The 17,476-nt window shown below is 44.5% G+C and overlaps 1 protein-coding gene across 3 annotated transcripts in view; it reads left to right on the forward strand.

Annotated features, from left to right (window-relative positions):
• The window catches only part of CRHR2 (corticotropin releasing hormone receptor 2), a 144,497-nt gene extending 139,543 nt beyond the window's left edge, over window positions 1-4,954 (forward strand). For all 3 annotated transcript variants that reach the window (XM_071734607.1, XM_071734608.1, XM_071734609.1), the window contains one exon: window positions 3,740-4,954. In XM_071734607.1, the coding sequence (XP_071590708.1) occupies window positions 3,740-3,880 (141 nt within the window). In that variant the 3' untranslated portion in view covers window positions 3,881-4,954. The remainder of the gene's footprint in view (window positions 1-3,739) is intronic.
• The last annotated feature ends 12,522 nt before the right edge of the window (window positions 4,955-17,476 follow it).

Here is a 17,476-nt window from a genome sequence, read left to right on the forward strand (position 1 = left end):
TAGAAACAAAACCTCAGCACCCCAGTCTGTCAGGTGCTGCAAAACTATCCCTCTGTTACCAGGTTGTGTGGAATTGCTGCCAAAGATGCTAGCAAAAAAAAAAAAAAAAAAAAAAAATTGCATATCAGTTAATCAGGCTAATTATTCTTTAGGCAGAAAAAGAGACGGAAAAATATTAAGTGAAATAGTGGTGTGATAGCTATTTGGAGGGGGGAAAAAAAAGTAACACCTGGGCTTCATTTTTTTTTCCTCTGAGCCCTGTATTGTTACATCCCTTTCCTGCCTTAGGACTAAACACTGCTGATGTCATATTCACAGAGATGGTTGATCCAAATTTTTTTGTCTAACAGTGACATGATCATCTCTGGCCTGAGACATTGGCTCCCCTGGAAGCCTCATAGAGTCTTGCAAGCAGGGTGAGAGGTGGCTGTAGGACATATGTAGGACTACATTGCTCAGTGGTTTACTTTATTTACAGAAAAATAGATAAAGAGTCACTCTGACCTATCTGAGACTGATAATATTGCTCACCTGCAGATCTCCAGGTGTGCCAGTCCAGTGGGCTCTGTGCTCCTGAGCTGTCTGGACTGCACTTAATCCTGGAGAAGCTTAGCCCATAGGTTTCTACACAGTATTTCCTATTAAATCCAACGTTTGCTGCCCATCCTCCCTTGAGGGACACTCTAACCCTTTGGAAAACTTCCAAGGTATCATGTGGTGCATCACCTTCCATTGTTTCAGGCTCTGTTATATAATGGATGGGATTTATCCTCCTGAATTAGACATCTAATACATGCATATATGCATGTATTATCACCCTCAACTTCTTTAATAGGCAACAATTCATCCAAACAAGGGGTGGATTTCAACTAACTTGGTTTTACTTGTCTGTTTTTGAAGAACTGTTGCCAGTATCCTGTGTCCTTTCCCATGTCTCTGCTGGATACAGAGGGACAAGGGCTGCAGAAACTTCATGGAAGTGGATTACATTGCAGAGTCAGAATCTAAAGTCTCCACAGCCAGTTCCCTTTTGCTGATTTACACATTGTTTGAAGGTCCCTGTTGCTCATCTGTAGGTTATGATAAGATTGAATTTATCTTCATCAACTTTTACACTCTTTGCACCACCATTCATAGCCAAAGATGTTTCAAGTCCAAAGTTATTCTCCAGCTACCTTGATCTGCAACACAAGGATCTGAAACATGGCCCAGAGGTGCTTAGGTGTAGGTGGAACTCAAAATCATCACTGAAACATATTTTCATAGAGCAAAAATCAGTCTGTTTCAAAGGCCATCTATATGGCATCTGTCATGATGTCATATGATGAACATTTGATGTCATATGATGAACATTTGATGTCATATGATGAACCTTTTTCACCCACTTCATTTGTCTTTGGATCAGGTTATCTGGAAGCAAAAAGTTGCATTTATAAGCAAAGCAAGAGCATAATTAGGGTTATAAGTCAGACCTTACTGAACACCAGGGTTATTCTATAGTCAGAGAGTACCTGTTGTCCTTCAGCCCCTCACTTCTTAACATTTCAGTGTGAGAGATGTTCTCTGGGGACAGTGTATGGCACCATCCCAATAGTCCTACTTCCAGCTTCCATTACCATGACAGCTCATTTAATCCTGCTCTTATCAGACCCTTTCCTTTTATCTACATTCCTACCATTATATTTTAATATTGCATCAAGAAGCCCCAAGTGAATGGACTGTGTAAATCGATCAAGCTTTCTTCCTCTCTGCTAATAAGACATGACATTTTTTCTAAAAACTGATTTTAATGTTGCTAAAGGCTCTTTCTTCATCTCATTTCTAATTTACAGCTGCAAGAAATTAGCCAGCAGCCAGTGCCTGGCATAAGTAATAGCAATAAAAAAGTTGATGTGTATTTTATCAAAAGCAAACCTTCCCTGCATGTTTTCGCCCTTCTCTTCAGCTCTTTTTGTTCTTTTTGCTGTTCCTCTGAGGAAGAGTCTTTTTTTAAAAAAATAACTTTTATGATCAGATGTGGTTTTTAATGATTTTCAGATGTGATCTGAAAGTTTGAAAGCTCTTGACTTGGGTGATCCAATCAGGAAAGAAAAACTATCACCCACTGGCTTCTCTCCATCCCATATCTGAATTCTTTCTCTTGACTGCTCTAAAGCAATCCCATGAGTGCATTGCCCACTCTGTGGGCACAAATACATTGGAAAATCTAATTTCACCACATGCTCAGAAACTGTGATTATTCACATTATGCAAAGTGCCAGGAGCTGAAAAGGATAATTCTGAGAGAGTGGTTGCAAAAAGAAAAGGCAGACTGAGAGTCAACACAGAGAACTGAGCTGAGCAGCATGGATAAACTTGGTCATCTCAAAAAAACAAAGTTATGGGGAGGTGAAGGCTGATAATTTGTATTAACTCCTTGTTAAGCTGTAGCCTGTCTGCATCTTGGGGCTATTACAGGCAAGTGCTGTTAATTTCAGGTCATCAATGTGCTAACACTGACTCTAAGACATGGTACTGACTCTACCAGTGCTTGGAGGACAGATGCAGTTGCTCTCATGGTTTGAAGTTGCCATTTGGCTTTATCTTTTTCTATTATTCTGTTGCAAGCTAATATCCTGTTGGGTGTCTTTTTGAACATGTAATTATAGTAATCACAGCTATTTTTTTCTTTTCTTTCCTGGCCTAAAGTAAAGGTACCTTTTATTTCTCAGTTCTTTGTAAAAGATAAATCTCAGCTTAACCTTTTCTGCTTGTGCTCTGGTCACATCCTGATTGCAGGGAATTACACTGTCCTTAAGAAATGCTTTGTACCATGGTAGTGCAGAGTCTGTTCCCCCAGTCCATCAGTGATGGCTCCAACTGTACAAGAAGACAGCATTTTTGTGACTACCTTTTTATCCTTTCCCAAAATCCCTAAGCCAATGATACTGTAAAAGCCCTTTGGACAACTGCTTGTTTAGCCTCACATCTTTATGTTCAGGTGACTCTTTTTTGACTTGGTTGGTTTGAAGCACAAATGATAAATCTAAGCTGGCTCTTCTGGCTGAGTGTTCACACAAGTGGTTCAGAAACACTAAAATTCCCCTCAGGTGACCCCTCCTTTCCATGGGATACACAACCTCACCAGACTGCCAGCCTGCTAGGAACATCCTTAGCAAGACTCTGCTGTACACAGAGATTTATTCCCTGCTTTTGCACCAGAGGGGAGGAAATTCACCTCTGTGAAGGGCTGAAGTGAATCACAGCGTCCCTGTACAATGGTGAATCTCAGTCCAGCAGAAAGAGGGAAAAATTGTTTTTCTTACAGGAGCTCAGCAGCTGGTGGTATCTGGGGAGAAAGGAGCATTTGAGAGGCAACATTGCTCTGCAGAGCAAGCTCATGGGACAGTTTCAGGAACCTGGTTACCCCTCTGGCACTTTCCACCCTATGTAAACCACTTGCCTTAAGTGCCCAACATTTAGCTAAGGTAGCTTAGTGCCCTGAGGAGCCAGATGGAGCAAGGACTTACCCATTCCACATATCAAAGTTACCTCTTAGGGGGTGTCAGCTCACTTTCTGCAGTGTCTATGAAAGCAGAAATAGTTGGCTAAAGCTTCATATCAGGCTTCCAGATAATATGCACCCCCCCTGCATGTCCTGACGCGTTATCACCGTTTATCTCAGATCGAGCATCACTTTACGGAGGACACCTGAGTATTCCAAGTGTTCATATTCTCCCCTTTTTTTGTGCTCAACCAGGTCCGTTCTGCTGCCAGGAAAAGGTGGCACCGCTGGCAAGACCATCACTCCCTCCGAGTGCGTGTGGCACGTGCCATGTCCATCCCCACCTCCCCAACACGGATCAGCTTCCACAGCATCAAGCAGACGGCAGCCGTGTGACGCCTCCCACCCCGACACGCAGCACCTGGTGGCCTTCAGGGTTCTTCTTTCTTCACTCTCCCCAAGCCCCTTTCTTCAGACTTTTTTTATTATTATTATTATTATTATTCTGCACTGCTCTCTTTTGCAGTGAGGTGCCCCATCGTGTTTTTTGTGGGCTCTCATATCCCATCTTCGTGATGCTGCTTCAAGGCAACCAGGCGAGAGCCTCTTGGTGTGGGTGGGAGTGAAACAGATTCAAAGAAGGCAGAGGTTCAACACTGACTGCACCTTGTGGAGGTTCACAGAGTCTAAAACAGCACACTGGCAGGAACAATCAAATTTTTTTCTCCTTTTTTTGTTTTTAGTTTGTTTGTATGTTTGTATGTTTGTTTTTCCCTTACGTATCGTGGTGAACAAAGACTGTTTTTAATATACTGCCCATCTCACCTTGTACATTGATCCCAAATGATTTGAGCAGTTTGGTGTGTAGATAGCCTGTCTCTTTCTTGTTTCTTTGTAAAAATTCCTTCTCTGCAGAATTGTCATTTGAGAACATGTGGCAGCAAGAAAAAGAGCATCCGAAAGGTGGTGTGAAAAATCCAAATTAATTCACCTTTCCTGTGCCTCCCTTTGACAGACAGGGGGTTGGTAGTGGCATCAATGGACTGTTCAACACAGGGGCACTTTGCCTTGCAAGAGCCATGCCCTGTTCAGACACAAAATATTGAAAAGGACAGCAGAATCTTTAGGTAGGTCTATAAAATATCCCTTTTCCTCTTAGCCCCACGCTTTTGACACAATGCAAGCAGCCTTTGGAAAGTCTTTGATTTTTTCAGCTAAGAGGATTGGGGCGGGGAAGGACAACAAAACTTGTTTTCTGGGTTTAAAAAAATACAAAAGGGAAGCATTGTTAAAATCATGATGAGAAGAGAATGTTTGCATTATGAGGATAGTGCTACGTGCTCCACAAAGATTGTCTATTGAGCATTTTGAACTAGAGCAGATGTATCTCCTACTAGACTTTTTATGTGATGTTCAAAAATACTGTATATTTTCAGTAATAAACACTACTCTGGGTTGGTTTCAATAAAACCAGGCATGATTTTCTTTACTCTGAGAAGGAAGAGGACATCTGTCTTGAAAGTGTTTTTTTGTCTGAGGGAAAGAAATCCTGTTTGATAATAAGCCAGTGAGAAAAACTACCTTGTGGTAAAATCAGAGCAAGAAGGCATCTAAATGCAACATGAATTGTCTTCCTTCTCATCATGGTGTTACACTGGATCCTTGTCTATTTCTGCTCCCTTTCTCTCCACTGGACTTTTCAACAGCAGAAAGGAAAAAAAAAAAAAAAAGAAGAAAAAACAAGATGTGTAACATAATCTCCATCACCTGTCTCACCAGTACAGGAGTAATTTGGTGTTTCCACTTCAGCAGGCAAATTTCAACTGCTGTCTAGTTTTCAGAACCACACAGGTCTGGAAAATGTCTTGGAAAACACTGATGTCAGCCCCTTGCTTTTGGATGCACCCTGTCCTAACAGCTCCATCACATTCAACTTTGAGCTGACTGGATGTGCACAGCAAATTTAAATTAGCAAATTAAAATTTTGTAACTTTTCCCCCTCCTAACTGTCATCTGGCTTCATGTGCCTCAATGAGAGAACTGAGGAAGAAGAGAGAAAGGAGATCTGAGATTCTGCCTAGCTAGACCTAGGATCTGTGCCAAAGAGGAGGAGCAGAGAAGTCTTCACATTGCCTTCCATGTGCCATTCCAACTAGCATGGGAACTCCCAGGGCAGCAGAGATAGAAATAAGACTGGAAATGTGCCTGCCTATGTCACTCATTGCTGTCAGCACCATGAGTTCTTCCAAGTGATGCAAAAAGTCTTCAAGGCAGCTGGGAAACAAGTGGGTGATGAGAGAGGGCTGTGTCAGTGCCTTTGTTCACTGCATGCATCAGGACAGGGATGTACAGCCTCCTGGCATTTTGTGTTTGAAGGGCCAGGGGTCTCTACATGCATTGGGGACTTCTGTAAAAATCCTTTCTCCAATCAGTATTTGCCCAGAGGAGGCTGTGGGGACACCTTAGAGCCACCTTCGAGTATCTGAAGGGGGCCTGGAAGAAAGCTGGGGAGGGAATTTTTACAAAGTCAATGTATTGATAGGACAAGGGGTGATGGTTTTATACTGGAAGAGGGGGGATTTACATTAGACATTAGGGAGAAATTCTTTCCTGTGAGACACTGTCCCAGGTTGTCCAGAGAAGCTGTGGCTGCCCCATCCCTGGAAATGTTCAAGGCCAAATGTTGGATGGGGCTTGGAGCACCCTGGGCTGGTGGGAGGTGTCCCTGCCATACAGAGGGGTTGGAATGGGATCATAGAAACATAGAATTGTCTGGGTTGGAAGGGACCTCAGAGATCATCAAGTCCAACCCTTGATCCACTCCCACTGCAGTTCCCAGCCCATGGCACTGAGTGCCACATCCAGGCTCTTTTTAAATATCTCCAGGGATGGAGAATCCACCCCTTCCCTGGGCAGCCCATTCCAATGTCTGATCATCCTCTCCATAAAGAAATTCTTTCTAATGTCCAACCTAAACCTCCCCTGGCACAACTTGAGACCTCTTGTGCCCTCTTGTCTTGCTGAGAGTTGCCTGGGAAAAGAGACCAACCCCTCCCTGGCTCCAACCTCCTTTCAGGGAGTTGGAGAGAGTGATGAGGTCTCCCCTGAGCCTCCTCTTCTCCAGGCTGATGATCTTTAAGGTCCCTTCCAAACCAAACCATTCTATGATTCTGTGATATGATTCTGTACTTTTCAGTTATTCCAGCACTGGTCCCTGTTTCCAGCCAGCCTGATGGGCAGACAGCATTAATGGGAAAGTGCTTATGGTAATTTTGATGTGATTGCCATGCTCACACATTCACTACTTCTACTTGATTTGCCACAGAGCCTTTCTGAAGTCTGTCATGCCTGAGGTACTGACAGCCACAGCCCATGTTCTCTAGAGCACTGTGATGAAAATCAAACTTGAATTGCTATTGCCAGCCTTGTAAAAGGAAGATTTCAGACCATCCCTGAAAGAGCAAGAAAAAATTACGTTGAGAGTGGGTTTTTTTGTGTGTTCATACGGTGCAGAGCATGGGAGAGCAATGAGGATAAATAGTTGTGACTCTCAGCACAGTATTTGCAGGGGGTCAGAAAGGCCACGAGTTGAGAAAAAAAGGCAGGGTCTGAGTTATCATCAGGCAAAATCCTAGGAGGTGCTTTCTGGCAGCTAGTGGAAGTAATATCTTTTGCACCTGATGAGGGTTTTCTGTCTGAGATTAGATACATGAGGCTCAGTCCAGTGCTCTTCACATTACAGAGAATGAGTTCCAGCTTTTCTGCACGTGGCTGCCCTGTAGACAACCTGACAGTGTGCTGTAGGCTCTCTGGCCTTTCAGAGGGCACCAAACCCTCCTGGTCAGCAGTAGAGCTGGAATATCCTCAAGCTCATGTTCTAGTTCCTCTGGAGTCATAAGCTGAGGTATATGATCTGTGAGGTCTCTTGCATTTGCAAGGTGGTCACCAGCAGCCTGATTCCTAGGCATACATTTCTAATTTCTGGAAGGACTCAACATTGTCAGTAGAATTGGGGTCAGACTCACATTTGCCCTCAGTATTGCAATGAAGAGGCAAATCCTATCTTTTTTCTCCTGCACATCAAGAACCAGGTAGACCATAGAGCAACCAATATAACTTAAAGAAACCTGCCATAGAGCCAGGGAGTGGAGGTTAGTCTCCATGGTAATAGTGCTTTCAAGGTTTTTTCTCTTTCTCCCAGTCTGTTAACTGATCAATACCAACTTATTGCTTTCTTTAGTTCACCTGTCTGCCTGTATCCTTCAATTGGTTTTACTGGGTGTAGTAACTGGGAGGCAGTAGAGCCATGGTAGCTGTGAAACCAGCCTGTTCTTCACAGTATGGAGTTGAAGAATTAAGATTCATTCTGGTCTTTCATCCCTACTCTGGACATCCTGCCAGCTCTGAAGTACAAGTGCAAGGCAGTGACACAGCAACATATACTGCTGGAGTATTTTTCTTTCTCTTAATAGACACAAAACACAACTTTGTGGCCACAGCTCCATCTGCCTTTGGAGTGCTTGGCCTGGGTGAGTCAGAATTATTCTTGGGTTCTGAAGTTTGCCCTTTGTCAGGGGTTTGTCACAGGTACTGTAGGGATCATCTTGGTCTTGTGTGTCTCCAGGACTCCTAGCACCATGTAGTTCTCACAAGGTGTATGAATAAGCAGTGTGGCTGTCACTGGAAGCAAGGACTTGCTCCTGTAGATGGAGCAAAAAGTGCCATGTAAGCACAGGATGCTGTTCTTCCCATGAGCATCCCAGTGGGACTCACTTGACTTCATGCAGCTTTCCACAAGTCTCATCTGGAGCTAAATCCTTCTGTCACCACTGGAGATACTGTCATTGAAGGCTGCTCAGTGCACTCCATGGATCCAAGGTACAAACCACCTGATCCTGAACTAGATGTCAAATATAGGGTGGGAGAATTGCACCCAGTACCTATTTTGTCCCTTGACCATAAAGGCCACCTGAGTGAGTGGCTTTTGTAGGGACAGATACAGGGCTTGAGTCCCACACCAGTGGGCTGAGATATAGGACTCAGTAAGCAATAAGGGGGTGGTGACATTTGTGCTCTTCACAACAACTAAGCAGCCCAGGTACCAGAAATGGAATTGGAGAACTGCCCTTATCTAAATACTGATAGCCAGGCAGCTCCCTAGTCCTGCAGTGTGGCTACAGGAAGAATTTAGTCTTATCCAAACCCTTTGAATTGGGCAACCCCACGTTTAAAAGGGCTGTGGTGGAACCAGACTTCAAATCTATGTTGTCCAGCTCAAATCCAGATGGCAGCAGATCTGAGAAGGAAAGAAATCTGGCAGATGAAGAGTGAATTAATGTGTCTGGCAATAAACATTCAACTGCAGGGTTTGCTTCCACAAAGTCCTTTAGAGCTTAAAGTCATTGACCTCACAGTAAAACTGTAGGATATATTGATGCCAAGGCACTGACCTTGTAGCAGTGTTTTCAGGGTTATTTCTTGGATGCCCTGTTTTCACTCACAACAAATATTCACTGAACATTTACAATCAGTTGATAGATGAAGACACCTAAATTTCCTCTCTGTCTCAGTAAAAAAGTGGCTGAGCTCCCATACACTTGCTGCAAGTCATGCAGCAAAGCCTGCAGAGCTCCTTGTCTGCCCTTCAGGAGGTCTCTATTTCAGGAGGAGCTCTTGACCTTGCTGGATGGAGCACTTCTCGTGGTTTTGTTGAGGGCTTGATTCTGTTGCCTAAATATAAGCATCATTTCAGATGCCCAAGGAATCCCACCTGCCTTCCAGTCCCCAGTCCAGCAAAGCAGCTGTGTTGGCCTGTGAAGATGTCCCACCTCCTCTAAGCTCTTTCAGAAGGAAATAAATACTTAGAATTGTCTTGTGCATTTACCCAACTACTTCTCTGCTCTTCTCTGATTCAGGAATCAAATTGGACAGGTCATGTCAGCTAATCCAGGATCCTGCAAATAAGCCTCTATTAGCTGCAGACAAGAGTGTAGGGAGATCTGGACAGATCAAGGAAGCTTGGAGGGCCTGGGGGTGGCTTTTTCTTCCAGCAATGAGTTGGATGCAAAGTTCTTCAAAGCCAGGAAGATTTGCACTGCCTCAAGAAATGTGGTTCCAGGGGACTCTCTCAGCTATTAGGCATGGTTCAAGAGGAAAAAATTATATTCTTTATATGACTAGTGCAAAAAATTTCAAGAAGCTAAAAGTAACCTTTTCAGTGCTGCAAATTCTCGACAAAAAAGCTTGGAAGAAATCCCCAGTTCACTCGACTGATACCCGTGGTGATGCTCCTGTGTCTGCTGTGCTGTGCAGACACACAGGTGGAGAGGTGATTTTTGTTATCAACAGCAAAACAAAATCCTCACCATTCCTTGAAACACCACCCAAGGCAGCTCCTGCTGCCACCCCAAAGCATGGCGTGGGAGTCATGGGGATGCTTAGTCATGGGGATGCTTAGAACTGAACTCATTTGAATTAAACTGTTTGGAAATTATCCCAGGAGAAGAATACCTGGGACCAAAACATAAAAGCAAGAGCTTCCATTTTCCCTGGGCAGCCTTTGATAAAAATTCTGGCTGAGCTGGAGGTCAGCCTCACACCCCCTCATCTCAAGACAAGAATTTCCACATTTGTGTTGGCACATGCAAGGTGGCCTGTGGCTACCTGAGAACCCAAGGCAACCTAAGAGAGCTGCCCAGTTAATCCCAGCTCAGACATCTGGACAAGGAAGAAGGAACTGGAGCATAGGACTAAGTGAAATTCTGGACCAGGTTTCTGGGGTTCTACAGGGAGGAGCTCCTAAGAAAGAGACCAGAGACCTCCCAAGGTTCCTTACAACCTGAATTTTCCTAGCATCCTGGTAGTAATATTGTCAGTCATTCCACTAACACTGGGGAAGAATCAACATGAGAAATTTTGGGCTCCTGTATTTTTTCAGATGCACGTCAGGGGTCTTGGAAAAATGTTCTTGCTCCCTGCCTTCAAAAGAAGCTTCTTCCTCTGCTTTCTCCTGGCAGGGGTGCAAAGATGAATAAAGTCATATCTCTTTAGGAAAAAAACATCTCCCTTACATTGTGATGCCTTATAAATCCCTATGTCCCTTTCAACAAAATAATCACTCACAGCACAGATCTGGGATGGTTCAGATGTGGGTTTTGGATCAGCAGGAACAGCCTCAGCTATGCCAGGAAAGTGGCTGTGGATCTGATGGACTGACAGCCCCTCTGTGTGTTTGTGCAGGCACATGGATGTGTTGGTCTGTGTGGGTGAGGAAACCCAGTCAGGTTATTTTGGATTTATAGAGTATTTTGTAGGAAGAAAACAAGGCTTCATGAGTTCAGTGAATCCTTCTGGAAATGATCCCCCATGAACATTTCAGGACTTGAAACAGAACTCCGAAAAGCTCTTCCAGGAAAATGTTTGCAGTGCTGAGTGTTGCAGATAACACAGGTGCCAACTGGCACCTAAGAGGAAGCTTCCTTTGGATCCCAAGTAATTGCTTCCTTCTGACACTATTTAAAATCTTTTCACCCTCCCCCTTTGCAATAAATCCCCAGCTCCAGCTTGCAGTGGAGAAAACACATTGCTTCACCCTGAGAGTTCCCTGTGGGAGTCAGGGATCCTTGGAGGTATTGATATCAGCTTTGGGATTGGGTTGGATTGTCATCACACAGCTTGGGCTGGAAAACCAGGAGATCAGGACCCATCAGTGTTTTATAAAAGGCAGGTCCTGCTTGACTGATCTCATCTCTTTCTGGGACAGGGGGATGAGGGACAAGCTGTGAATGTTGCCTACTTAGACTTTACCAATCCTTTCCCACAGCATTCCCCTGGAGAACTGGGAACTCATGGAGAGAACTCATGGAGTTCTCTCCCTGGAGAACTGGCTGCTCATGGCTTGGATGGGATGAAGCTTTACTGGGTAAAAAAAAAAAAACAAAAAACTGGCTGGATGGCCAGGCTCAAAAATTTGTGGTGACTGGCATGGAACACAGCTGGTGTGTCACAAGTGGTGGTCCCCAGGGCCCAGTATTGGAGCCAGTTCTCATCAATATTTTTATCAGTGATCTGGATGAGGGGATTGAATGCAGCCCTTGTAGGGTTGCAGATGACACCAAGTTGGATGGAAGTCTTGATCTGCAGAGGGGCCTGGACAGGTTGGATCAAGGGGCCAAGGGCAATGGATGAGGTTGAACAAGGGCAAGTGCTGGGTCCTGCACTTGGGTCACAACAACCCCATGCAGCACTACAGGCTTGGGGAAAGGGGGATGGAAAGTGCCTGGTGGAAAAGGGACCTGGGGGTCCTGGTCAAAGGCAGCTGAATATGAGCCAGCAGTGTGCCCAGGTGGCCAAGGAGGCCACCAGCATCCTGGCTTGTGTCAGCAATAGTGTGGCCAGCAGGAGCAGGGCAGGGATCACACCCCTGTTCTGAGCTGTGGTGAGGCTGCACCTCAAATCCTGGGGTCAGTTCTGGGACCCTCACAACAAGAAGGACATGGAGGGGCTGCAGTGTGTCCAGAGAAGGGCAGGGGAGCTGGGGAAGGGGCTGGAGCAGAAGCAAGAGGATGGGTCTCAGGTAGAAAAAGTGTTTTGATGCCACAGCTCAGGGCAGAGTGGAGCAGGAGGTTGGGCAGAGAGGAGTTGTAAAGGGATGTAGCCAGCTCCTGAACACCCTGATCTTTGGGCACCCTCACCATTTTTGCAATGTTGATACCTGCTTCTGCAGACAGCCACCACAAGGCTTTCCTTCTAATCCATGGAATGAACCAAAGCACTTCTGGGATAAGCATCCTCTGAGTGCACAGCCCCAAAGGTGCTATTTCCCCATGAGGAAAGTATATTGTAGGTTCATGAATGGGAAGACATCACATAAATCCTTCCAATTTTCAGAGACCAGTTCACTTTATTCCCTTTCTCAATGCCATACAGAGCTGGAAGATAACAAGCATCTCAGGAGAAACTTTTTGTGGAAAAAAATAGAGCATATCTATAAATTGTGGACTGATGACAAAATGTGTCATTAAAACCAAAACATGCATCACCTGGACAGTGCTGTTGGATCCTATGTTGATTTCTTAAGTTTCTCCACTTGCTAATTAGTGCAGTAGAAAGACAATATTTCTGATTAGTATAATTACCACAGTGCAGTGACCTTAACTCTCAGAAGCCAAAGCTTTAAAAAAGAACTCATGCAGCTTTAATGAGCTTCCCAGATGCTAGTGAGCAAGCCAGCTTCCATGAAGGCTCTCTGAGCTCAGCAGTCTCCAAAGGCTGTGAAATGAACCCTCCAGCCTTTTTTTTTGACACATCTTTCCCCTCTGGTCCCAGCCTGCAAGGGGTCATGTCAAAGGCTGAACCAATTAATTGCACTCCAGATATTGGTCTGTGTCAAAATGAGTGATTCAGTCATCTGAGGTGGAAAAAATGACACATTAGAAAGCTGCTGGCAAGGTCATAAGAAGCAAGACCAGCAGGGATGCTTTCCTCAGGGGCCAGCAGTGTTGTCTTGGTTCTTTTCCCACTGCCTAATGATCTGCCCCATCCTGGCTGAGCAGGGAATAGTGGTTAACCTGGGCCAGACCACTCCTGGCCAGCCCCATCCAGCCTGGAAGCATGTTCAGACAGTAGAAATTCTGAATGTCCTTCAGCTGGCTTGCCTGTTATTCCATGGTTGACTCATTTGGACCTTGGGGATGCTCACCAGGGGCTTTCTTACAGCTCAAGCAGTTCAGGCAGAGGCCAAGTGCTCAGCTGCCCTGCCACCCAGTGGGTCCTGACAAATGGGCATCTCCCCTCTCTGAAGCAGAAATTGCTTCTTCCCAGCACAAGGGTGAAGCAACAGCTGAGCCAGCTCAGGAGCAATGTTCAGCCCAAGTAAAGGAGGCCACAAGGTCAGCCCAGCTGATGGTTTGTGGGATCTGATGCTTGCCATGGTTTCCCATCTCCCAAGGTCCCTCCTTGCCCAGCAACCCAATGGGGACTGGCCTCAATTTTATAAATGGGTGCAGGTATTCCAGATGTGTCATCAAGCCTTGATTAAATATCATTAAAGCCTTCATTAGACCATTAAAGCCAAAAGGAATGCATAGAATAGCCTAGGAAATAGGAAAATAGGAAATAGGAAAAAAACCAACCAACCAAAAACTAAACAACATCCCCCACAAAACAAACAAACCAACCAAAAAAAAACCAAATTAAAAAAACCCCAAACCACCAAAACCCATGAAAAAAATCCAGTTTTAAATTAGTAATCCTATGCATTTTTTTCCACAATAATGACACTCCAGTTCATTCTGAATCTCTAGTGATGGTCTTTCGTAGCCCTCAACTTCATTGTATGGATATCTGTGTGCATGCATGGTTTTCTTGGTTTTCTTCTGTTTACTTAAGATCTTGTGGCTAAAGAGTGATTCACAGACCAAGAGACACCCAGGAACCAAACCACAGAATGGTTTTGTTCCAAGCACTTCTAGGGATGGGGCATCCACAGCTTCCCCAGGGAATCCCATGCCAGTGTCTCACCACACTCAGATAATTTCTCCCTGGTACCTAATGTAATCTGGTCCCTTTCAGTTTAAAAACATCACCCTCATCCTATCATTACATGCCCTGGAAGTGTTCCAGGACAGGCTGGATGGGACTTGGAATAACCTGAGCTGGTGGGAGGTGTCCCTGCCCATGGAACTGGATGAGCTTTAAGGTCCCTTCCAACCCAAACCACTCTGTTGACTCTGATTTTTCCATGCTGTTGGCCAAATTGGGCTCTAAGTATGCAGCCAGGCACCTAATGGGATTTTCAAACATTCTTTTATGGCTGACTACTTCATTCCCCTTGATTTCTGGTGGATTTGAGTGTTTATCAGAATTAATTGACTTCATAAATACCTTCACAGGTGCTCTTGAATTTTTCAGTGTCTGTAGGATTTTTTTGAAACACATCTGACAGATCTTCTGGAAAAATACCCCCTGAACTGGATGGAAAGGCTCTCCTGGACCTCAGCAGGCTTGGGGTGCACATATCTGTGTCCTAGGGAACAAAATCATCCATGATGTCCTGAGTTCTCATCAGGCAACCACTGGTGCTGGGTCCCCCATACACTGCTGGAAGTTCCATGGCTTCACCAATGCATTATTTGTTAACTTAACTTAACTTATTAACTTAAATGTGACCCACCCAGAGCTGTGAAGACACAGATCAAGCTTTTGAACCCAGCATTTTGTACCCTGAGAGAAGAGCAACAGCACTGAGCACTTCCCTGAAGCCAGTTTGGATTTCTTTGGTGGTGATGTTCAGGAAAATACAAAGAGGGGAAAATAAAAATTGTTGTATTAAAAAAGCAAGGGAAAAAGAAGTGAATGGGCTTTTTTATTCCTTTTTCTAGGTATGGTCTTGTTTTGGTTTGGTTTTGTAGGCAGCATTTTTGTTTTGCAAGGGCAAGTATATGGAAGTGATGTCTTTTATATATCCAGCATCCTCACCAAATCAGTTTAGGTCACTGAACCAGAACATGACATTTTTCTAACAGATAGCAAATTCATTTCTCTTTCCCAAAAGGGAACTTCCCAGAAACTGAAGCTATTTACAAAACTGGGTTAAATGAGACTCTAATTTTGACCAAAAAGAAACAGGTTTTTCAAAATGCTGCTATGGATGACTAAGAATTGCATTTAACATCCTAGAAAATTATGAGGGTTTTATTTTGAATTGACCAGATTATTTTTTTATAAAAATAAGTTTTAAAATAACTGCTTTGTCAAAGCACAGAAAGCTTTTTACCTGGTGCTTTCTTCCATTCTCCCCAAATTTTCCAGCATTTGTGGGCCAGCAGAGGAGGCTGAGATTTCTTCTGTAATGTCTGCAAGCTGGAGTCCTACCATGAGTCCATGGAAAGGGGAGCTTGCAAAAATTGGAATTTTTTATTGTTCCTTCCTTTTTCCCTCAAGTATCACAGATAAAAGCTTCTTAAAACTTCTTAACACACCTCCTGGTCTATCTGAGTGCCAGTTCCCAACAGGGCTCTTCTTGGTGACTTTCCTTCTACAAGACTGGCAGCAAATGTCTCCCCATCACCTCAGTGACCATGGTCTTTTCCCCAAACTTGCTCAGCCAGAATATAACAATACATGGAGTTATTTCAAGCTCTAAAATCTGCATCAGCTTTGGACATCTTGGCATAAAGGTGCTTACCTGGCTCATACAGTTCCTACTAAGGAAAGTATCTGTGATCAGACTCACACATGGCCCTGGAGAAGGTAAATGAGCTTTGGGCACATGGGTCTCTCTTCTTCACATATAATAAAGAGAGGTTTTATTTGACTAGCATTTCTTTAGGGGAAAAAAAAAAAGGAAAAGGAAAAGAAAAGAAAAAAAAAAGTCCTTACAAAATCTCTCTCCTCCCCTCTTGTGCCAGGCAGGATGTAGCAAACTTCCCCTTTAAAACATTCAAGGTCCTTTCTCCTGGGTTTTGCAGCCAGGTGTCCCCAGAAGAACTGATTGTGGTTCTTGCTAAGAGCCCATCCTCCCCAGGCTGCATCATCCTGCTGTTCATCCAAACTTTGAAAGCAAAAACCTACCATCAAAGGCAAGGGAAGGTCCAGAGCACTGGAAAGCTTGGCTAAATGGATGCTGCCATCACCAAAGCTGTTCCATGGGGTTTTTTCAGCTCTGCTGCTTTCTGTGTTCTCATTTAATGAGTGACTCACTTTGCATGTTTTACACACCCACAGATGGAAATCTCTGCCTCCCAGTTTGTGCTGTTCTCCAGCCTGACCTTCACCTTGCTAACAACAGCTGCCTTGCTCATCCTCACCCTTTTCCCCTACTTGGAGTACTCTGGCTTTCAAAGCATCTTTTTGCTTTAGTCAGCACTCACAAGCACTGAGAAGCTGCTTGCAAAGCAGTCAAGGAAGAAGTTACATAAAAACGTGGGTTGTTTGTTGTTTTGGGGTTTTTTTCCCCAAAATTGCCAGCACCATAAATTTTTTAGGAAGTGTGTAGGTCCCCCTCTTGCTGAACTCAGAGAGGCAGAGATGCAAAACGAAGCAGATCCAAGCTGCCTCCCCCTCCAACTCCCTGGGTGCCCCAGGACTGAAAGGAAAGCCTCAAGCTGCTGCAGACCTAAAATTCATCTTGTGACTCCTTCAATAAATCAGCCCTTCCCACACGAGCTGAAATGGGATTAGCTTCTGGCCACAAGATATTTATGATTCATATGGGGACGGGCTCCTTGCAAAATGATTACAAACAGCACAAATCTGAAAGGCTGTGCAGTCAAAATCAATTAAAAGCCAAATCCATCAGACCTCCTGGTCCCTGCTTCAGCAAGGAAGGAAGGATCACATGCTTTTCCCTATATGTTACTTATCCCCATCATTTTCAATGGGGTTATTTATTAGTTGTTCCTATCTGAGTCAACAGCCCAAACAACCAAACCACCTCAACTCAGTTATTTTGCTTTTTTCCAGCTTTGCTGGCATGGTCTGTACACCCAGGTGTGCTACCTATAACCTACATGGAAAAAAGTGGATTTTCTGTTTGCCTGGGCCAGATCATCATCTGCATCCAGAACCCTGTGAAAGCCTCACTCCAAACTCTGCAGAAGGAGCATGGCCCAGAGAGAATTTTATCCAAAAATGGAGGTTTTGCCTTTAGGTGCCCCCAGGAGCTCCCTGCATCCCATGGGCTGTCCTGGCAATATTCCCAGTGGGAAGGAGAGGAGCTTGGAGGCTGGCTCAGACACCTCTGGGTTAATAGGAGGTGTCACCTGAGCTACACCCCAGAACCTTGCTGACTGATTTGTCTAAATGTGGCTGCTAAGTGCCACCTGAGATGGCCTAAGGTGATGGGAACTTCTGCATGAGGTGACAGGGTGAGAAAGCAGAGGCCAGGCAGGACTCCAAAGGTGATGGATCAGCACCAGGAGGTGAATCATATCTGTCAGGCTCCTCTACCACAAGTACCACATCAGATTTTCATTTCATACCAAGCCAAAG

The sequence above is a fragment of the Heliangelus exortis genome, chromosome 2 (assembly GCF_036169615.1).
Source record: "Heliangelus exortis chromosome 2, bHelExo1.hap1, whole genome shotgun sequence".
NCBI classification, from domain to species: Eukaryota; Metazoa; Chordata; class Aves; order Apodiformes; family Trochilidae; genus Heliangelus; species Heliangelus exortis.